Source organism: Musca domestica, unplaced genomic scaffold, assembly GCF_030504385.1.
Source record: "Musca domestica strain aabys unplaced genomic scaffold, Musca_domestica.polishedcontigs.V.1.1 37, whole genome shotgun sequence".
NCBI lineage: Eukaryota > Metazoa > Arthropoda > Insecta > Diptera > Muscidae > Musca > Musca domestica.
In genome coordinates this window covers 1,240,558-1,264,845 of record NW_026712321.1, presented here as the reverse complement: position 1 = coordinate 1,264,845, position 24,288 = coordinate 1,240,558, and the positions used below count along the sequence as shown (strand labels likewise).

The window sequence follows — 24,288 nt, the reverse complement described above, 5'->3', positions numbered from 1 at the left end:
TGAAAATGCTCAAAAAAAAAAAAATATTAACAAAATAACAACAAATATGAGTGGCACACAGAAAGAAAAGAAACGACAACAACAATAATCGGGGGAATATATGTACATGCAGTTATTATTATTCTTGAGGCAAAAGAAAGAAAAACAAAATTTTTTTTGGGGAAAATAGCAACAACAAAGCCACAACGTGTATGAAAAACGACGACACGAAGTCAAAATACCAACAACAACAATAACAAAAAGCAAATAAAATGCTAGCACTAGGCTGACGACTAGCGTTCTGCCTTTACGTTTTACCATCTCCATCATCAATATCCTCATCACAAACGAAAAAAAAATAAAAACAAAAACATATGTATGTTTGTTGGTCGATCGATCGGTTGGTTGGATGGCTGGCTGGCTGCTGCTGTTGCTGTTGCTTTTCTGTGTGTTTTCTTTTTCTAATATGCTAAAAGTATTTTCCCGGGCAGTAGAGAGTTTACGTCTGTCTGGGAATTTTGCCAAAAGCAACAAATTCTGTAATTCGGATAGACACTCTCATCAAGCACTTTCTCCCTGTGTTTAGTCGCCGTCGATCGTTTCAAAAGCGCGATCTTTTCCTTAGTTCTTAATTTTTTGGCTGGGCCAAAAAATTTAAAAAATAATAATTACATAAAAAATTCTTTCGGGTTCGAACAGCATTTTTTAATAACGAAAATACTTTGTAAGTTTAAATGCCAACAATTGTAACTATTTTTTTTTTTTTGTTAAAGAAAAAAAATTAAGAAAAACTGTAATACAACACATGTTTTTATTTACAATAAATCACAAATAATAAGAAAAAGAGAGAAAAAAGAGTTAACAACGTTCTAAAACAAAAAAACTGCGAAAAAGGACAAAAAATGATACGAAAAAGTGTTAAAAGAGAAAAAAAGGACTTCCATATGTCATCATACCTATAATTTAAGTGCTTAAATCATAACTCTATTGGCAACACTGAAACCGTTATAATAAATAGTAGTTATTTGTTATACCAGTATACCAGTATCTTTGTAAGGTGTTTAAGGAGGATTCAAAAGAACATGTGCAAGAAAAAAATTTCTTCCGAAGAAAAAAAAATAAATACAAATATACAACAAAACATATGTACATATATCGCATGTGTAAATGGGAAGTACAAATCATAATCATACAATAATCATATTTAAAAAAAAATATTATAACAAAATTTTGTTATATAAACATTGGATTGTCATTGTGCAAATGAGTTAAAAAAAGAAGAGAATAACGGATTTATTTCTCTTTTTTTTTTTCTAAATTCAATGTCATGTGACAATTTTTTTCATGTCTTTCTTTGTATGATTGTGGTTGCAGTGTGTGCATATGTATGTATATTCTGTTAATTTGTATTTATATTTTTTCCCCAAAGGATAATCTTTCTTATTCAAAAAAAACTACACACATATGTACGCACCAGTACTTGTTAACCTATACTATATTTTTTACTAATAATAAAACTATCTTTAAAACTTTTCTCCCCTGCCATCAAAAACCAGAAAGAAAGAGAGCGAAGTGAAAAAAGAAAGAACAAATAAAAATTAAAAATAAACCATCATCTATTCAAGGTTCCCTAGTATAAATCTGTGTATATGTACATATTAACGTTCTCCCTCCCTCCCTTCTCTGTCCCCTCTCATTTATCTTAAGAAACAGCTATATGTCTTCTATTTTGCTGTTATTAACTAAATTGCTGTTGTGGTCCCCAAAAATCGGAGTATGTATATACAGAGTGTGTGTGTATGTGTTTCAAAGTGTTTATCATTTTCGTGGTATTAGTTAATTAGAAATATTTGGCTAGTGGTGCCTTGAAAATGGGGAAAAACTGCTTAGGAAGTGTTGGCCTAAAATCCCACAAACAATTTACTACACAAACTCTCTCCTCTCTCTCTCTCTCTTGTTCGTTTTAAATGTGCCATATTCTTTCGCTCTCTCTCAAAAATGATCTTATTTTTTCCCCAAAAATTTTGTAATAATTTTCTTTGTCTTTGCGACAGAAAACTCACCTTAAGAATTGAATTGTCAAAAGGAATGTCAACACATATTTATGTGTTTGTCATCGTATAGAAGTGGTATATTTATATAAATACACAATATACCTATATGTACCATATAGGTATTCACTAGATTTGCCCAATGAGCAGCGTAGAAAGCAGTCTCTAGAGGAAAGCTTTTTTTTGTGAGATTTCAAGCAAAAAAGCACAATTCGAGAAGAAAACAAAAACAACTTTTTTTCTTTAAATATATAATAATTTTCATGGTTTTTCATATTTTTTTTTTTTTCATTTTGTTCTTCGTGTTGCCGTTGCATAACAAGCCAGCAGCTAGCAAAGTTATTTTTGGCAAGAATATGAACATAAATATGTATTTTTTCAAAAATATGTCAATGTATGTATATATGTGTGTATCATGCACACACACACAAGCAGAGAAATACGAAACGTACAAAAGGTATATATGTATCATGAACAATAATTAACAGAGCATTTCAAAAGTAGACAATCATTAATGTCATCCTAAATGAAAAGTACTTCTGCCAATATTGAAAGGCATAAAAGCAAAAAAAAACAACAAATATTTTTTTTGCACAATAATTAGATAATCCACAAAAATGTCTAATAATACACAATTATAAAAGATATGTTAATATTTTGTGCACTGTCACAAATATTTTATTGTCTATGAAACGCAAAGTCTAAAGGCGGCTTAAAGCTATACAAAGCAAAACAACTCTAATGCCATGTTTATACGTACGAAATCCTCTGGAATTGAACTATCAATTCTAATTTCATTTGATTTCATTTGATTAAAAACATTTCATAAAATATCAACAAATTGATATGCTAATAGTTGGGAATGCCTAACAAAATTGAACTTGAGCAAAAGGAATTTCTTTAGTTGGACAAAAGTCTTATTCACGTCGAACATATCTTCACCAAACGTAACATTTTGATTGTCAATTCCTCTCATTATATGACAAATGAATGCGGAATTTTCATAAAACGTGCACTTATGGTGTTGGAGGACAACAAAATAAAGCACCTTCCTGAGTGAACCCAGACGACCTAATTATAACGATTTTTTTCTCTTCTATTTTGATTTGTACTTGTTAATATTTTCATATAGCATTTGTTAACTTCACTTAACTTGTAACATAAATAGAAAGAAGACATAAACAAATGACAATAAGTCATTTATTTACAAAACAGATAAGACATTTATTTGATCAAAGAAGTTGGCTATTTGACAACTACGTCTTTTACGAAACCATGTACGATGTAAATAAAAACAAATGTATGTTTTACCCCAACACCTAAATTGCGCGATTTTCAATTATTGGCCTTTTATATGGCGTATAACAAAAGAAATTGACAATCTAAATAACGGGTTTTATGAAAACACTTTAGGTGTAAACAAAGTCTAAAGGCTTGTTTACACAAAATAAATAGAGTGGATTTCAACTATAAATTCCATTGGCTATATGTCAAAACTTCAACTCAGTTAATTTAATTTGACGTATACGTAATGGATACGTCACTTTAAGGGGAAGCTAAGGGGAAGAAAGTAGTACATACATGATTCGAACGAAGATAAAAGTCAAATAGTCAAATAGTAATTTTATAAGAGACTTTAAAAATAGTTCAAAATATGTTTATAAAATGTAAACTATGCAGAAAAATTATAATTGTAATTCAAAATTGTATAAGAACGTTTATAATATTCTACGTTCTTTTTGAACGGAATTTAAGAATTTATTTAATTGTTGCCAGTCAATATCATGGTAGAATTAAAGTGGTAACGTTATTTCATATAAACATACCCATCTCTGCATTTTCTATAATTGGCCTTGTCAAATTTCACTGCATAGAAAACAGGTTCCGATCTCTGATTGATTTTGACAATGAGATGCTGTCAAAGGTATAATTAATATTGTAAACACATAATTCTACCATTGTTAAAATATATATATTTGGAGGTCACAGTTTGAATCTGTTCATATTGTGAGCTTAAATGAATTATTTTTTTTTTTTTTTGTAAAATATCCACTATTTTGTCCAAGCTTTTTCAGTTTTTTTTTAGGTTCTCTATTTCATGTTCCCTAAGGTTTAAATGAATATACAAAATTTTGTGATTTGTGCAATAGAACGATAAAAACTCTATAGTAAACAAAATTTTATGTAAATTATAAATTTATTTGTAGCAAGAATGGTAGAACTAAGAAGGTAAAGTCATGCAATCATATGTTTTATTAGAGTAGCTATTCGACAATGGGTTATGTATTCGATTTTTGTGCGCATTTTACCCTGGAAATGAGTTAAATATAGATTTTGTACAAAAATACCGGCAAACAAAAGTTCATATTTAAAATATGTACCAAAATACGCTAAAAACATCGGCAAGGGTTAAAGTACAATTAGTATTTTAAGGGATATCAACGTAAAAGCATATTTGTGGTAAGGTTCTTTTTAAAATCTAAAAATAGTCGCATAGACAGAAATATGTTTTTATGCTTTCAAAGCATAACCTGAAATAATTATGTAATAGGCATATACATAGGGGCTAATGAACTTTGATAAATTAATCACGTGTACTTAAATTAATAGAGACGAAAAAGACATTTAAAACAAGTCAAGCTACATGGCCTTCACTTATTGTTACACACACACAGAAAGAACTGGTGTGTGTAAATATGGCTATGTGTACTAAATAGTATTTTTAAAACATAACATTAATTAGAAAAAAGAGACACATACCCTTGTCAATTAGAAGACATGACAAAGTTCTGTCCATCTATCTGTCTGTCTATCTATCTATCCATCCATCACGGAAAATGAGCAGCCATTGTAATGTTATATAAAGTACATTTCCTGGCCAACAGATAAATTCGTATTGTACATATATACGTGTAGATAATGCATGCAAATGCAAGCAATCTTTGGAAAATGAACATTATAACGGTTTATTTATTTTTCTTCTCTGTTTTGTTTGACCTAAAAAAGTCAAGTATTGTATACAAATAAGGTAAATGAAACAATTCAAATTCCCGGGGAATAAGTGCGAGCATCTACAAATAGCCCTTTTAAGACAAAAACACCTGCCACTGTGGGCCGTCATGAGCGTGTCAATCCAAATGGGTCATAAGTACAAAACGCAAAACTCTGAACATAAACACAAACAGTAGCGCGCGCAGCTCGCACACATTCACTCACAAGCAGACAGACAGACCCACACACACACACACGAATTGTGTTAAAATCCCAGACAATTGAAATATGAATAATAAATTTTCATGCTGAATGCCCAGGCAATTGTTGTGTGGTGAAGCCAAATAAATAAAATTTTGTATTAGTAAAGCGCACAAGTGTAACGGCAATCCAAGCAAACGTATCGTGGTCCTTTTTTCTTGGTTTGCTTGTTCAGTTTATTTTTTAACGGTAATTAAATAATTTTTGCGAACAGAGTCGTATTTTGTGGTGACTGTGAACAGTAACTAACATTGTCATCATCATTGATAACATAAGGCTTAAGCAACTGAAAAAGAAGAAGCATCAACATTAAAATCAATTCACTGAACAGTAACTGCTGCTGAGTGGAGTGTGTGTGTGTGCAAGACTTGGCATAAAGAGAAGAGAGGCAACACACTTATTTTTTTGCAAAATCACAAGCTTTATATTTTATACGTTGAAACAATATCTACAAGAAAAAAAGAATATAGTTATAGTTCTAGTGTATAAGTTAAACCCAAACCCCGTAAACTCTAGTAGTATTTATTACTATTCAACACAGGTATTTAACAAAGAAAATACAAATAGAAATTGTTCAACAAAAAAAACCTTGGACGTCGGACGAATGCATGCAAGTTGATTTCTTGTTCCATTGTGCAAATTGCAATTCGGCAAATTCGTGTGCCCGTGCTTTGTAAAGAGAAGAAAAAGTGTTGTAAGAAAAAAGTATTAAGTGAAAATAATCGAATTGTCGGGGCTATTTTTTGTTATAGAAAACCACAAAGGAATGCGCAATAAAACGTTTATTGTATGTGGTTGAGTCTAAACGAAATATAAGTGAAATTGTTCATTGGTTTTCTGGCTTTTGGGTAAGAGTTGGTTGAAAGCGGGTGTGAATAAAAAAAAGCAAGCAAGAAAGCAAAGCGGCAAGGCGGCGGGCAAGTCTGTATGAATAATAAGAAGAAGCATTAACAGTCATCAAAAACGAAAGAAAAAGTGAGAAAAGAGCGATTGAGAGAGTGAGAGAGCAAGAAACGTAGCAACGATTTGGCAGTTTTAAGGCCAGCGCGAGAATGTTTGCAAAATAATTTTCTATGTTACACGTGTTCTTTTCGAATTGACCAAGTCATCCATTATTACATGCATGGGTCACCACAGACTCGATTGCCAAATCAGTTCCCCCCAAAAAAAAATTAACAAAATAATTTGGCTTCCTTCTAAAAAATAGTTTTTTTACATGGTGTAAAGGTTGTTTTTTTACCTTGGCAAATGTTAAATAAAAATACCTAGTTTCTTAGAACAAATATTTGTAGTTGTTGTTATTGTACATAGTGGGAAAATAGAACTAGGCCAGTGCGCCTATCTTTTTTTCTTCTTAAGATTATAGAATGTTATCTCCAGCTTTCAATTAAAGAGTTATGGTTACCCAAAAAAGTAAATAATAGGCCTGTTGCGTAGCGGTGGTGGTGGTGGTGGGATGTCATTGCCACTTTTGTTAACAACTTGAACAAAAAGAAAAGATAACAGCAAACTTCCGATTTTAATTACGTTGTAGTTGTTATTTTATTCTTATCAAAATGTTCACACGGTTTTTGTCTACCTTGGCTGGAATGCCACTAGGATTAGTTTGGAAATATCATTATTTAGGGGTAGCAAAAACAATTTCTTGATATATGTGACAATTTGGAGATCGCTTAGCGAAAACGGAGTTGTTTTTTTATATTTCTGTTAAAAAGCAGACTACGTAGCACACTTTTTTTTTCCAAGAGGGGGGTTTTTTTTGCTCTGGTCGTTGTTGCTAATATTATCGCACATTAACCTTTTGTCTCGGGGGATTTGTGAAAGTTTTTTTTTTTTGTTTCTTTTTTTTACCTCCCAAAAAGTGAGCTGAGACGTGTTTTCTCCATCTAAGATACAAGGACTTTTCCTCTCTTTTTTCGAAATATTATGTAATAGAAATAAATTTACATAGTTTTTACATTTATATTAATGATTGTAACTTTCTTGCGAGCTCCTAAAGAAATTAACAGGTGATTTATGGTTTCTGTTTTACACGTAGTTACCTCACCTCTCTCTCTCTCTCTTTTCTGTACGTCAATTGACAGGCATCATATCATTTGGCGTTTAGTGAGCTCTCATTTACTTTTACAATTTACATTTACTTTTACAAATTGTAGAATAGAGTTGATCTATTTATAGAATGATATTTTTGTGTTTAGATTTTCTCTTTAAATAAGGTAGCAACATAGATTTTCGTAATAATTTAACCGCAAAAATCCCCTGACATTTCAGTCTTTCTTCTTTATTACGTTTTAATGCAGTTGCAATCTTGATTATTTCCAGATGTAATCAATATTTTTATCAAAAACTAATGTGCCAACAAAACTGTTACACATGTTCGCTAGTGTGTACCTCACTTTAGCGGTATTATAAACATAAAGAAAAAAGGCTTAATTATCACCTTTTTGTTAGTGAATGTTGTTGGTATTCATAATTATGTTATATATTAATTTATTATTGACTATAATTGAAAGAATAAAGAATTAATAAGAATATGGCTGTCCTAAGATAACTAGTGGGCCACAGGTTAACTTTTGTGTTGTAAAGGTACGGGCCACACAACAAGTGTTATCAACATCGACTATTTCGGTATTTTTTTTTTAATTTCTTTGAAATGTTGACGTTAAATAGATGGGACATGGAAACAGAAAATGTAAAATTTTCGAATTTTACGTTTGAAATTCCCCGGTTTATGTCGGTAACATAAAATCACGCAAATTTACCAAAAAAATTAGGTTTTCTTTCACAATTTTTTTGAGGGAATTTCAGATTATTGTTTTTTCTTTACTATTTTTTGAATAACAAACATCGGAAATGACAAAACAAACAGCTTGCATTCCCCCTTCACTTGAACAAATGGTCTCATGTTCTTTTTTTTTCTTTTTAAAACTTTTCTTTTGAATGTCACGGCCAAAACAAATCAATGTAAAACTAAACATCAATATTTTGAGCAAATTTTTTACAAAATTATTAACATTTATTTCTTTTGTTCTTGTTTTTCTTTGCAGTTACGCTAAGTGCTTCTTAAAGCTCAGCCATGGAAGACGGTCATGCTAAAACCGTCGAACAGGTGTTACAACATTTTGGCACAGATCCAGAACGTGGCCTGACACTCGACCAAGTTAAAGACAACCAAAAGAAATACGGCCCCAACGGTAAGATTTTCATTTTTCAGACTAAAAAAACCCCAAAACTTAGAAAGTTTGAATTTTTGGAAGGTGGGATCGCCAATTTTCTGTGGCAAATTTAGTTTTCCAAATTTGTAAAAAAAATGAGGACATGGTGCAGTGTTCGCCATCTTGAATAACTAAATTTAGGTGCATAACCTTCCTTGGCGGTCAATGGCATACAATTTCTTTAAAACATATTTGAAGGTTAATAAAGGTACCCTATCTCCAAATTCAATCTTTCTGTCATAAAAGTCTTCCATAAAAATCCATCGGTGGTCAGAAGGTGATTAGCTTTTTACGAAGTTTTTGAGTTTCTTCTTAAAAAAGAAAAAAATCCACTTTTTCAAAAAGAAAAAAGTCCACAAAAAAACTCAAAAAAATCCTTGCGAATTGACCACCGAACAAAATAAACCTCTCTATTGCTTCCAAATAAATGTACGTATAACACGATTGTTTCTTCTTTTTTTCCTTACAGAATTACCTACCGAAGAAGGCAAATCGATTTGGCAGCTAGTTTTAGAACAATTCGATGATTTGCTTGTCAAGATCTTGCTTTTGGCCGCTATTATTTCTTTCGTAAGTTTTGTGACATACCTAATAAGTAGAGGTCATTCATTTTTTTTAACTCCCCATACTCATCGTTCTCTTCTTTTTTCCCCATTATAAACTTCCAGGTCTTAGCCCTTTTTGAAGAACATGAAGATACCTTCACTGCATTTGTAGAACCTTTAGTTATTTTATTGATTTTGATTGCTAATGCCGTTGTCGGTGTCTGGCAAGAAAGAAATGCTGAATCCGCTATCGAGGCCCTGAAAGAATACGAACCTGAGATGGGCAAGATTGTCCGTCAAGACAAATCAGGTATCCAAAAGATTAGAGCGAAGGAAATCGTGCCCGGTGATATTGTGGAAGTGTCTGTGGGTGACAAGATCCCAGCAGATATCAGACTAACACATATCTATTCGACCACCTTGCGTATCGATCAGTCCATCTTGACTGGTGAATCGGTATCTGTGATCAAGCACACCGATCCCATTCCCGATCCCCGTGCTGTCAATCAGGACAAAAAGAATATTTTGTTCTCTGGTACCAATGTGGCTGCTGGTAAGGCCCGTGGTGTCGTTATTGGCACTGGTCTCAATACTGCCATTGGTAAGATCCGTACTGAAATGTCCGAGACTGAAGAAATCAAGACTCCATTGCAACAGAAATTGGATGAATTCGGTGAACAATTGTCCAAGGTTATCTCGATCATTTGCGTTGCTGTATGGGCCATCAACATTGGTCACTTCAACGATCCCGCTCACGGTGGTTCCTGGATCAAGGGTGCCATCTACTACTTCAAGATTGCCGTTGCTTTGGCTGTAGCTGCCATTCCCGAAGGTTTGCCCGCTGTCATCACCACTTGCTTGGCTTTGGGTACCCGCCGTATGGCCAAGAAGAATGCCATTGTCCGTTCCTTGCCATCTGTTGAAACCTTGGGTTGCACCTCTGTCATCTGCTCTGATAAGACCGGTACATTGACCACCAATCAAATGTCTGTTTCCCGCATGTTCGTCTTCGACAAGGTTGAAGGTAATGACAGCAGCTTCTTGGAATTCGAATTGACTGGCTCCACCTACGAACCCATCGGTGAGGTCTTCTTGAACGGCCAAAAGGTTAAGGCTGCCGACTTCGATGTCTTGCAAGAAATGGCCACCATTTGCATCATGTGTAACGACTCCGCTATTGATTACAATGAATTCAAACAATGCTTCGAGAAGGTCGGTGAAGCCACCGAAACCGCCTTGATTGTCTTGGCCGAAAAGATGAATCCCTTCAGTGTCAACAAGTCCGGTTTGGATCGTCGTTCTGCTGCCATCTGCGTGCGTCAAGAAATCGAAACCAAGTGGAAGAAGGAGTTCACCTTGGAATTCTCTCGCGATCGTAAATCCATGTCTTCTTACTGTGTACCATTGAAACAATCCCGCTTGGGAACCGGTCCCAAATTGTTCGTTAAGGGTGCCCCCGAAGGTGTCTTGGAACGTTGCACACACGCCCGTGTTGGTACCTCTAAGGTTCCTCTTACCAGCGCCTTGAAGGCCAAGATCCTCACCTTGACCGGTCAATACGGTACTGGCCGCGATACCTTGCGTTGCTTGGCTTTGGCCGTTGCCGATAGCCCAATGCGCCCCGAAGAAATGGACTTGGGAGACTCCTCGAAATTCTATCAATACGAAGTCAATCTTACCTTTGTCGGTGTTGTCGGTATGTTGGATCCCCCACGTAAGGAAGTCTTCGATGCTATTGTCCGTTGCCGTGCCGCTGGTATTCGTGTTATTGTCATCACTGGTGACAACAAGGCTACCGCTGAAGCTATCTGCCGTCGTATTGGTGTGTTTGCCGAAGATGAAGATACCACTGGCAAATCTTACTCTGGCCGTGAATTTGATGATTTGTCCCCTGCCGAGCAAAAGGCTGCCGTTTCCCGTTCCCGCTTGTTCTCGCGCGTAGAACCCCAACACAAATCGAAGATTGTTGAATATTTGCAGAGCATGAATGAAATCTCCGCTATGACTGGTGATGGTGTCAACGATGCCCCCGCCTTGAAGAAGGCCGAAATTGGTATTGCCATGGGTTCGGGTACTGCTGTAGCCAAATCTGCCGCTGAGATGGTCTTGGCTGATGATAACTTCTCCTCCATTGTGTCTGCCGTTGAAGAAGGTCGCGCTATCTACAATAACATGAAACAATTTATTCGTTATTTGATCTCTTCGAATATTGGTGAAGTTGTGTCCATTTTCTTGACTGCCGCTTTGGGTCTTCCAGAGGCTTTGATTCCCGTACAATTGTTGTGGGTTAACTTGGTAAGTTGGGAAAGAGGGGAGGGAGGGTGCAATGCAAAGGGAAATTGTAATAATTAATTCTGTGTTTTGTTATCCCCTCTCTAGGTAACTGATGGTCTTCCAGCTACTGCTCTTGGTTTCAATCCCCCTGACATGGACATCATGGAGAAACCACCACGTAAGGCCGATGAAGGTTTGATTTCTGGCTGGTTGTTCTTCCGGTAAGTTTTGAGAGTTACAGAGGAAAATGTATGAATTATGTTTTGAAATGTTTCTTTTTTTCTTTGGTCTTCAGTTACATGGCCATCGGTGGTTATGTCGGTGCTGCTACCGTTGGCTCCGCTGCCTGGTGGTTCTTGTTTGCCGAAACCGGTCCCCATCTAAGCTACTGGCAATTGACCCATCACTTGTCTTGCTTGGGCGGTGGTGATGAATTCAAGGGTGTTGATTGCAAGATCTTCAGCGATCCTCATGCCATGACCATGGCCTTGTCTGTATTGGTCACAATTGAAATGCTTAACGCCATGAACAGGTGGGTAACCCAAAATCTGTATAACTTTGATGTCCTCTATTAGGTTTGGTTAGGAATAATTTAAATTAAATTTATCAAAATAAAATTTGAGGTTAGGTTTGACTTGTTTTTATTAGTTTTTTCTTTTGTCATGTTTCCTGTTTTTTACATTTATTTGAAAAACAGAACTTGTATTGTTTTTTTTTTTTTGTAATATTTTCCTCATGATATTTCGATCCTCATGCCATGATCATGGCCTTGTCTGTATTGGTCACAATTGAAATGCTTAACGCCATGATCAGGTGGGTAACTCAAAATCTGTATAACTTTGATGTCCTGTATAAGGTTTGGTTAGGAATAATTTAAATTAAATTTATCAAAATACAATTTGAGGTTAGGTTTGAGCTATTTTTTAGTTATTTTCTTTTGTCAAGTTCCTGTTTTTTATATTTATTTAAGAAACATTAAAACTTGTATTTTTTGTAATATTTTTATTTTTTAATGTAATTTTTTAATTTTTAATCACAAAGAAAAGACTTGTGAATGTTTTAGGTTATGTTGACATATAATCTAATTATTTAATTTTTTTGAGGTTAGGTTTGACCTTATTTTTAGTTATTTTCTTTTGTCATGTTTCCAATTTTTTACATTTTTTTGAAAAACACTAAAACTTAATTACATTTTTTAATTTTTTAATATTTTTTTTTTATTTTTGAATCACAAAATAAGTTATGAATTAGGTTATGTTGAGTTGTAATTTAATTATTTATTAACTTTTCATTTTCCATTTTTTCTATAGCTTGTCTGAAAATCAATCCTTGATTGTTATGCCTCCATGGTCCAACATGTGGTTGATTGGCTCAATGGCTTTGTCATTCTCATTGCACTTTGTCATTCTCTACGTCGATGTTCTTTCCGTAAGTATTGCAGACTTTTTTTCCCTCGAAATTTTTATACCCTACACCACAAGGTGGTCAGGTTATTATGTATTGGTGCATTTGTTGGTAACAGGCAAAAGGAATCGAGATAGACCCATAGTTCCTTTTGATGATGTGCATAGAATCACATTCTGAGTCGATTTATGCATGTCCGTCCGTCCGTCCGCCTGTCCATGTATTTTTGTAAACAAAGTACAGTTTGCATTTATTGTCCTATCCAGATGAAATTTTGCACAAATCATTTTTTTGGTCCAAGGACGAACCCTATTGAAATTGGAGATAATCGGACAAAATTTAGATATAGCTCCCATATATATCTTCGTCCGATTTGCCTTTTATTGTGCACCCAACGTGTAATATCAGCCCGAATAGTATGGAATTTTGCACATACAACCAAATTAGGCCTGAAAATAAGTATGCCAAATTTGATCGAAATCGGTTCAGATATAGCTATAGCTCCCATATATATTGTTCATCCGATTTGTTATTTTTGTCCTCCGCAGCCGTAATATGCACTCTGTAACAACAATATTTCGGGAAATATATCAAATACAGCTCAGAAATACATTTGCTAAATTTTATCGAGATCGTTTCCGATTTGGATATAGCTCCCATATAGGTATATATTTATCCCATTTTAAAATAATTGTGCACCAAATGGGCAATGCAAGTCCGAATTTAAAAGATACAAATGCTTCGGCATATTTAGTCCTTTGAACTTTAACTTATAATTATAGTCATAGCGTATATGATTGAATTCTCCCATAAAAACTTGTAATTGTTATGCGGAGCTCTACTAAATTAGCAAAGTGGTGTAGGGTATCATAAAGTCGGCCCCGCCTGACTTTAAGACTTTCTTTACTGGTTTTATTCGGTGTTCGTTTATCAAAAAATTCAAATCAAATATTATCAATTCCATACTCAAATATTTGTTTTTTTTTGTTTTAATATTATTTTCAATAGACCGTGTTCCAAGTGACACCATTGTCGGGCGAAGAATGGATTACTGTGATGAAATTCTCTATTCCTGTAGTTTTATTAGATGAAACACTCAAATTCGCTGCTAGAAAGATCGCTGACGGTGAGAATCCCATTTATAAAGTGCACGGGATTATATTAATGTGGGCCGTATTTTTTGGCCTCTTGTTTGTTATGCAGTCTTAAATAATTTAAGTTTAAAATTAATTAACCCATCTTAACAAAAGAAACAAAAACAAAACAAAAAACCTCTCTGATATACTATATATATATATAAAAATGAAAAGCCAATAATCATCGTCGTTATGTGCATACCAACTAATTTTTCAAATATCTCTCGTATCTTTTTCTAATGCTTTATATATACCCTCCTTCTCCAAACCTCTAAAAACTAATTTTTCTACTTTTTCAAGCAAAGAAACAACTGAAATGCAAACAAAACCGAGCAACAGAACAACATGTTTGGAAACTCAAAATTGTTGCAAAAGAAATCCAAAAAAATATATATAACTAATTGTTTACCCAATACTAACTTATTCGAAAACAAATGATATAACATTTAGGCTTAAAAATTTAACTAAAAAAAACAAACGTTTTGGCGCCCCCCAAAAATGCTTTTTGTTTGATGATTGTTATACATATTGCTATATATATATACATATGCGTTTTGAATGAATCTCTTACTGCAGCATTGTTTTTATTTCTTTCTTTTTTTTTTTGTATACAATAATCATTTTCCATTATTACTATATTACAAGAAACTACAACAAAACATTTACACATAAAATAGTGCAATTTCTGTCTTTTATGTTCATGATGATGATAGTAGCCACAAACCAACCACTTTTTTATAGGTTATGTTTTGTCAAATGCGAAAAATAGTGAGGATGTGTTTCCAATTTAATTATAAATAGTATAATATGTATGTATTGGGTTTCCATGAAAAAAAAAAAAAACATAAGCAATAATTTTCCCATAAATTAATTTTCTTCATAATTTATCTCTCTCTCTCTATCTAAAAAAACAAAACTTTTGGTACTTAAGAAATATATAGCAATTTATTAAGACAAAAACAAAGGGATTTTGAAAATCTGGGTAAGCAAGATATTGTTGTAATACAGCACCAGGGTAGGGAAATGCCAGCCAAAAACTTAATACCACCTCATTTTTGTATTTCGGCCAAGACGACAGGTTTTCCAATTACTACAACTTTTTTCCCACTGAAAGAAAACTTTCTAAAAAAAACAAACAAACAAACATCTCCAAAAAAAATTGGCCCCAAAACTAGCTGTATTTCTACAATTAAAAATCAACAACAACAATACACACATATATAGGTTTTAGAAGTATTATTGTGACTTATATATATATTGCAAAAAAACAAAAGAAACAACAACAAACAAAACCATAACAACAAATAGTCTTCGTTTTTTTTTTTTGATGATTTTGATGATCATCGTCACTCACCATTCACTGGCTATGAGAGGTTGACGGTGATATGGTAATGTTATAGACATTCGTAAATTTAGTTTAGTGGTAATAATATTTAAAACAAATATGTAAATTATTAAATGTCTCCATTTTTAAGGATCTGCATTAAATTTTAAACGAAATATTAAGGATAGTAAAAGAAAACAAACAAAACAAACAAATAAAAGAAATTTTTAATTGTATATAACAAAAAAACAAAACAAAACACTATTTACTACATATTTAAACAACAACAACAAGAAGAAGTAGTAGAACAACATTCGAATTCAAATGAGTTGTGAACACCAAAAAAACAAAAAACATTGAAAAAAATCATTTCATTATAAAATAAAAAAAATCTAATTTAACAAACTACATCATTTACTCTCTTCTAACTAAAACCTAAAATTTTGAGTCTAAAAAAAACAGCAACAAAAGCTATTTGCTAATATTGGCATGTTATTGCATTATTACTATTATTAATATAACATACATACATATATACACAAAATACACACATACTACACCCAACAACAACAACTAGCATCACACTGTCTATGCAGCCGCTTCCAACCCAAAAACGAGAAAAACACATCAAGGTGCATCAAGATTTATCCTGTTTTGCAGTTAAAAAATAACCATAGAATATTGTTTAGAATTAAAGAAGTGAGAACAAGAATCCAATAGGTGTGTCTGGTTACTTTTCCATCAGGAATTGTCCAGCTTAAGTCATCGGCTGGCTTCTTCCTAGATGAACAAAGTGAAAAGTGAACAAAGAAGTTTTAGGTTGACTTAGTTCGATTTTGGCCTTTGTCTCCGTTATACTTTTCCTAAGAAGGCAGCCAATGACTTAAGTCATTAAAAAAGGCGTTTTATGTATTCACAACTTTAGGCTTGCGATTTTCAAAAACAAAAAAAGTTTAATAAATCACCGGAAATAGAAGAAGAAGAGTTGCAAGAAGTAATTTGGCCAGCAAAAATTTGCAAACACTCGGCGAAAGAACTGTCAAAATTTTTCTCTCCAACCACTCTCTTTTGCAATACTTTTGTGACAGGTGACTTCCAGTAACAATTTGCACAAAATCGTTCAAATTTTAGGGTAACCAGTCACATCTAATACTCAAAATATTCCAATCTCTTTTTTAATGATTGAAATTGAAAACTGAAGAAAGAATTCAGAAAATGTTATTGACAAATTTTTTTAGTAACAACTATTCCCAGATTCTCACTAATCGAATTTTATGTACTTCCACCTTAAGGCTCGTACTTCCAAAACAAAAAAAGAATAAATCACCGGAAGTAGAAGAATATTTGAAAGAGATTGCAAGAAGTAATTTGCCCAGCAAAAAATTTGCACTCGGAGAAAGAACTGTCAAAATGTCTCTCTCGAACCGTTCTCTCTTTTGCAAAACTTTTGTGTTAACAGATTACTTCTAGTAACAATCGACACAGCTGCTGGGACTGTCAAACGAATTTTGGAATTGAAAATTTTTAATGAAAAATTATTCAAATTTGTAAAAATTTTTGAAAAACACATATCACAATAATCTCCGACTGATGTCGTATATATAAAAATCTACCTATATTTGAAAAAACATTTAAAAAATGTTGACGTGTCAATGTTCCCAAGCGCTGATGTATCTACCTGTATTCTTCTACCATGCAATTTGCACAAAATCTTTCAAATTTTAGGATAAGTGGACACACGTAATATTCAATATATCCCAATTTTGTTTTAAATTAATGAAATTGAAAACTGAACAAAGGGTTCAGAAAATGTTATTATTAATTAATTTATTCAGTGTCAACTAATCCCCAGATTCTCACAAATCGAATTGTGGAGATTTTTATTTAAATTGTTAAAACGGTAGTTGTTTTTCCTAGACTAGAAATAATTTAGGTTCCTTTTAGGCGGCAAAACAACACATTTTTCCAGGTTTTTGTTTTCAAAGCATACACACACAAACAGTGATAATAGCAAAACACCATAGAATAAAGAAGCTGTAAAACAAATTAAAATAAAACACCAATTTCCAAGATTTCTCGATAATTTTCTGGGCTTTTTCGTTTCAACATTGATGTAATTTATGCGCAAACCTAAACATGTTTAAAGCCAGCCCGCCCGCTCGCTCGCTCGCCTGCTTGCTACACAAAAAAAAAACTCACACCCCCTCTCAAAAACGTTTCGGTATGTTCTGTTTTACTAATCCCCCCAACAAAAAAAAAACTTAAATTTTTTACAAAACCAAAATTTCGATTCTAATCATAAAATTTTGAATACCTTTCTCTTCCATTCCATTTGCAGTTAACCCCAATTTCCATTAAAAAAGATTACCAAAATATCAAAACAAAAAAAGGCCACCACCAATCCTCCCTCCGATGTATTTTTCATAAAATTTATTTATTTTTTTCCTAAGATGCTATAGCTGCTTAAGTATAATAAAAAGAAACAAACAAACATTAAAAAAAAAAAAACACACAGATACCAAAAAAACGAAAAAAGGCAACGGAAAACACGAAATAAAAATTTGTTTTTTTTTTTTTTCACTAAAAAAATGTATGCAGTTTTTGAAAAAAACACAACATACCCCCCTACCTAGCAAGCTCTTCCCACATCGTTAGAAAGAACAAAATAATGACAACACAAAGAAAGGGGCATGGAAAATTTCCCTTATCTTTGTGTTTACTTTGGACCACACATACACCATCATATCAAGATCACCTTACAGATGATGCCGCCAGACAGACCTGCCTTTTAAAGAAAGAAAATTACCTCCCCACTCCACCAGCTAGAAGTCAATGCATATTGTTGGCTCCCCTTACTCTTATCCTTGCTCTTCTCTTAACTTGCGGTTGAAACAACACTACCTTGGTTTTGGAGTTGAGAGCTTTGTTGGTTTGGTTTTACTCTTTTCCGTTATTTGCCTTGGTTTCTCTCCTTACAGCTTTTCTCTTAGAATTAAAAAAAAAAAACAACAACAGCGCAAACCCCCCGTTCCCCCGATTTATGAACTATTTGAATGGATCTTTATAACGTTTGTTAAAAACAAAAACAATCTATCTCAATCTATATTTCACATAGTAAAATAATTGATTTTTTTTACAAATAATTTTTTATACATATTTACATCGATAGTTCCTGATGTTGTTGACACCAATAAATGGTAATTGATTTCAATAACAAAACTACTCAGCAACAACAGTAAACTACAGCAGCAGCAGAGCAACAATTCACAATCAATCGTGTGTTGGCGTCTCATAAGGACGTAATGTGTACACCAACAACCTCATCAACCCGAAGAAAAAACAGCAACAAAAACAACAACATTAATAAGTTTACTATTAATTCCCAACTTTGCAACTGCATACATATTTAAAAATTGATATGTATGCAGTGCGAAAAAAAAGAACAAAGCCAACAAACAAATATCCCCATTTTTCGTCTCGTACGTTACGTATGTTATAATTATATAACTTCTTAGATGAACCGCCGCACCAGTTTTGAATACCCCTCCCCCTCAAAGTAATGGAGAAAAAAACCATATACAAACATAAAAAAGAATTAAATAAAACTATTATTAATTATTACCTTTTAAACATAAAGAAAACCAAACAAATGTTGAGTGTGTATATGTATAAAACAAAAACATAACTTATATTTAACGGAAAAAAACAAAATCCAAATTAGAACAACAACAACAACTATTACAACAAAAGTATAAGTATATATATACAATATACAACATATATATTAGTAACGGAAAAATATATATGTATGAGCATGCCTAGTGAAATTAAATTTTATTTAATAAAGTATTCACCGAAACAAACAAAAAAAAAAACACAAAATAATATATAAAAATAAATAAAATAATTAAAAAAATAAAACGTTTTTTGGGTTTCTTTGGTATTATGTATCTTTAAATGGATGTTTTTTCTCTACATACTGTTAAATGGGAGATAAATGCATTAACAAACTAATTTAATACTCTTACAATGCATACCTGGGAGTTTTACATGTTTCCAACATAACAAATTGATTTATGGCCGGTTGGCCTTAAGAATAATTGCATTAAGTGGGATACATTTCTGTAATTTTATATTTTCAATTCTTTTTTGAATTTCTATTCATGCCCACATAAAAAAAATATAAAAATAACTGGTTCACACCTCCTTCTCCTAGGAAATTAGTAGTACCTTTACCAGTGAAACATGAAGGTTTTCTTTATCTCTCACAAGCGCCTTATTCTAAATGGTTTTTTTTTTTGAGAAATTTTCTGCTTATCTGTCATTTTGCTCTACATTCTGTTAAGTGAGAGATAAATACATTACCAAACTTGCTTAATACTCTTACAATGCATACCTGGGAGTTTTATATGTTTTCAAAATAACAAATTGCTGGCCTTAAGAATAATTGCATTAAGTGAGGTACAAACATTGAACTTTCTACGCTTAGGCACTACCGTTTTCTGTAATTTTATATTTTCAATTCTCTTTTGAATTTCTATTCATGCCCACATAAAAAACACTGTGTAATCTTTGATATAAAAATATCTCACGGATAATAAGACAAAGAAATTTGTTGAACACATGAAAGCATGTTCAATACTTAGGGATTTTACGCCAATAACTTCATGAAATTAAGCGTCTTTGGACGAAAAAGGTCAGGTTTCGCCCAAAATCACACTTCTTTCTTCTAGGAAATTACTAGTGTCTTTACCAGTGGGAGATGAAAGTGAGATTAAAGTGAACATATGTGAGAACGCATAAAACGATTTTCTGACGGGCTTAAGTCATCGGCTGGCTCTTCGGAAAAGAACAAAGGATATTGCCAAAATCGAACTAAGTCAACCTAAAACTACTTTTTCCTTCTACGAAGAAGCCAGCCGATGACTTAAGCCCGTCAGAAAAGCGTTTTATGTGTTCTCACCTTTCTCTCTAAATATTTTTTTCGAGAAATTTTCTGCTTATCTGCCTTTTTGCTTTAAAGACTATGGCCCGTTCTTATATCTTTCCTTTATGGTCCACTTTTGTTATCCCTTACTTTAGGAAAAGTGAAGTATAAAGTTCACATTATCGGGTTCTCTTTATTACATATTTCCTTTAAAACATTTGCATTTTTAAAAATGAACTGGTATTCACTGCATTTTTTCACAATGACATCTTCATTTTAGTTCAAAAATAATTAACAAAATCCGAATTTGTAATTAATTTCGTGAAATAAATTTATAATTCAGATCTTCAATATAAAATAAACGATTTGAGTCATCCATTTTTTTTATTTAAATAAATTTTGCTGTTATTGCCATATTATCAATAAAAAATATGGCAACATGAATTCAGTAAACATTACGTTAAAAGATAAAGGAAAGATGGTCTGACCTTTTGCTTATCGGATAGTTCATACTTAAATGAAACTAGTTAACATAACTTTTATTATTCGGAATTCATTTATTGAATAATAGTTATGTCTTAAAAAATAGAAATTACAATTTAATGTTAAAGAATACTTGTTTACTCAAAGCCAGTCACTAAAGGAAGAGATCGAGGATTATGAAAAATCAGCAAACGTCAATTGACAATTTTTTTAGGGTTGCCATCATTCACTATATTACACTTGTAATAACGAAAAACGATTTATGTGTCCGGCAACATCACTTTTTTACCTATCGCCAAGATGTAATAACCGGCCTATGTATTCTGAATGTAAATGTGTGGGGTATTTTTAAATACAAATATATTATTTGTTTGTGAACCTTGTTGTGTGAAAGCCCAGTCATAACATCTCACAAAAATTGTATGACAAAATTGTTTTATTGAATGCTTGCTTTAAGAAATTGAAGTTGTTTTCAATAAAGGTGTGGATACATATGCAGTTTGAAATCTTTGCATGGAATATTTTGTGACTTATCATAAAAAATGTCATGATGCCAAGCTGCTTATATACCCTACACCTTAAATGTTTTGTTTATTCATGTCACCCATAGTACAATAATTAAAGGTATCCACATTTCAAAAACTATAAAGTTTCTGATACTTTTGCACTTTTTGCCCAAAAAACCGGTTCCCGTACTTAAAAAATGTGCCAAATGTTTTCTTATCTCCATGGTAGAAGAATATAGGTAGTCGCATCGACACAGTTGATGGGACAATGAACTGTCAAACCAATTATGCAATTGAAATTTTTGAATGAAAAATTATTTAAATTCGTTAAAATTTTTGAATAATGCAAATCATAACAACTTCCAATTGGCGTCATATAGGAAAACATATAAAAAATCTACTTATTTTGGAAGAAACAATTAATATTTTTTTGACACATCAATGTTTCCAAGCTTTGATGCACCTACCTGTATTCTACTTCTTCTATTTGTATGTTCATGTAGATATCAACAATTGTTGACAGTTTGATCTTAAAGAAGTACATGATGCATCAGCACTTGTAATGTCAAAAATATATTTAAAAAATCTTCAAAAAATGGGACTTTAACATATTTTCTTGTAGAACGTCTTTCAAAGCTTTGTATAAGAAAATATATAAAAATGTACTTATTTTTGACAAAACAGTTTTAAAATTTTGACATATCAATGTTCTATCATGCTTATCTCTAAACAAAAATGAAGCTCTCTTCTCCTATTTGTATGTTCATACAGGTATTAAAAAATTGTTGATAATTTGATCATAAAGAATTACATGAACGGAGCTATATTCAGGTTTGAAGAATAAAGGTCGGTGCGTCAGCACTTGTAATGTCAAAAATATATTAAAAAAAATTCAAAAAATGTGACTCTTACATATTTTCTTATAGAACGCCTTTCAAAGCTTTGTAACATATGTGTTTTCAACTAATTAAAATGCTCCTTCACTGAAGAATTTGAATTCAAAAAATGTTTTGACAGTTCATTGTGCCATCAGCTGTGGCGAGTGTGCTTCTTTTATTGTGTAATAATAGAAGAAGAATACAGGTAGATGCATTAATGCTTGGGAATATTGACATGTCAGAATTTTTAAAATGTTTTTGTTTTTTCTGAAACAAGACGCCAATCGGAGGTTGTTATGATATGCATTTTTAACAATTTTATCAAATTTGAATAATTTTTCTTTTAAAAATTTCAATTTCAAAATCAGTTTGACAGTTCATTGTGCCCGCAGCTTTTTTGATGCGACTACCTGTATTCCTCTACCATATCATTCTTCTTATATTTAACTGTGTAGAAAACAACATTGATATGTCAACAATATATTAAAAAATCTGCAAAAAATGTGACTTTTACATATTTTCCTATAGGACGCCTTTTAAGGCTTTGTAAAATGCTCTTTCAAAAGTACTTTGACAGTTCATTGTGCCATCAGCTGTGTCGATGGTGCTGCTTTTATTGTGCATAGACACAGCTGCTGGGACAATGAACTGTCAAACATATTTTACAATTGAAATTTTTGAATGAAAATTCAAATGTGTAAAAATAGCTGAAAAAAAAAAAAACGCATATTATAATAACCTCCGATTGACGTCGTATAAGAAAACATATAAAAATCTACTTTTATTTGAAAAAGTCATTTTACAATTTTTGACATATCAATTTCCAAGCGTTAATGCATCTACCTATATTCTTCTACCATGAATAATGGTTATATGTAACTGAATAGAAAACACGTTCCCATCTCTGATCAGTGAATGTACATTTTGACAATGAGATGCTGTCATGTTGGACAAAAATTAAAATGAGACATTAGTGACATTCAAATTTCCACCGTTTAACTTCTACTAATAATGCAAGAAGATTGTGGTGCATTTATCAGACATATTATACAATAATTATGACAAGTTTTATGTATGAATAATATGATTTAAGCTATTTTCACAACCACACCAACAAATGCCATATTCTGTCATAGAACCAGCCAAAAAGAATTAAAAATAGATATGATGAAAATTACGCGATATTTATTTTACGTCATTAAAAAAACGGAAAAAAAAATACCACAAATACCTCCCACAAAAAATTCCATCTTTCACATGGCCACCACCACTTTCCAAAAATAACAAATCAAAAACTGTCAATTATGTTTTCGTTTTTAGTCTTCCTTTTTGGAGGTTAATGACAGATGACAAATATTTTAAGAAAAACAAATGAACTTTCCAGGGTCTATTTATTCACACACACACACTTACGGACACATGACCCTGACAAAGTGTTCTAGCTGCTAGCTTGCTTTTAAATTTATTGGTATGCTTTATAAAGCTTAATAGAATGGAAATATTTAAAGCAAAATTGAAAACAACATGTTCACTGGTGTTGGTAAAAATAAACAACAACAAAAACATTCTTAGAAAGCTCTATTAGAAAAATTTGAAAGCTAAAATTTTGCACAGGTGCCCCCATGGTAGAAGAATATATTTAGGAAGACTTGTGAATATTGATATGTCAAAAATATTATCTTTTAAATATTTTCCGTTAAGAACCTCTTAAAATATTTTTTATAAATATGTAAATAATTTAAAAATGTTTTCATTAAAAAAATGATTTTTCAAAAATGTTTTGACAGTTCATTGTACCATCAGCTGTGTTGATGTTGTGTGTTATGTTGTCATGGTAACCCTGATTTGAAAGTAGCTGCATAATTTCAACAGAACTTTCCAATTTGTTTTCTTAGCGGATCGAAAAAGTTTATACAAAAAATGGAAGAATTCCACGCTTTGATCCTAGTTCAAGCTTTGTTTCAGCACCAAAAGGCATTCTTGGTAATTTAAAACATAATATGGAACACAGAAATCAAAAGCGGTCCCAGTAAACAACTTATAATAGACGGTAAAGTAATGCAATCACATGTTTAATTGTTTTTTTAATGGATATACACAAATCAGAGATGGGAACCTGTTTTTATGCAGTGAAATTTGAAAAGGTAAATTACAGAAAATACAGAGATGGAAATGTTTACTTGAAATTATTTTACCTTCTTCATTTTACCATGAAAGAACTTTTATTATTAATTAATTAAACTTGTGAAAAAGTAAACAAAAATGTATGAGGAATATTCAATCATAATCTTCGTAGAAGTATACAGGTAGTTGC

At 32.3% G+C, this 24,288-nt stretch overlaps 1 protein-coding gene across 4 annotated transcripts; it reads left to right on the top strand.

The window, feature by feature from the left end:
- The first annotated feature begins 540 nt into the window (after window positions 1-540).
- LOC101888949 (calcium-transporting ATPase sarcoplasmic/endoplasmic reticulum type) lies at window positions 541-18,627 on the top strand. Of its 4 annotated transcripts, none has more exons than XM_059126236.1 (9): window positions 541-703; window positions 8,330-8,476; window positions 8,967-9,067; window positions 9,166-11,337; window positions 11,422-11,537; window positions 11,612-11,848; window positions 12,627-12,744; window positions 13,729-13,846; window positions 18,350-18,627. In XM_059126236.1, exons 2-9 carry the CDS (start codon window positions 8,359-8,361, stop codon window positions 18,379-18,381), a joined length of 3,012 nt encoding a protein of 1,003 aa, XP_058982219.1. In that variant the 5' UTR covers window positions 541-703; window positions 8,330-8,358; the 3' UTR covers window positions 18,382-18,627. The 4 variants fall into 4 exon arrangements, with proteins under 4 accessions (XP_058982219.1, XP_058982223.1, XP_058982220.1 ...); XM_059126240.1 differs by lacking the exon at window positions 18,350-18,627 and adding an exon at window positions 17,519-18,247; XM_059126237.1 differs by lacking the exon at window positions 541-703 and adding an exon at window positions 5,323-5,471.
- Window positions 18,628-24,288: the final 5,661 nt, after the last annotated feature.

Coding starts and splice junctions, on each gene's coding strand:
- LOC101888949 (XM_059126236.1), top strand. CDS start 8,359: ATGGAAGACGGTCATGCTAAAACCGTCGAACAGGTGTTACAACATTTT. Junction 11,538..11,611: donor TCTGGCTGGTTGTTCTTCCG/GTAAGTTTTGAG, acceptor TTTGGTCTTCAG/TTACATGGCCATCGGTGGTT. Junction 13,847..18,349: donor TGCTAGAAAGATCGCTGACG/GTGAGAATCCCA, acceptor TTACATCGATAG/TTCCTGATGTTGTTGACACC.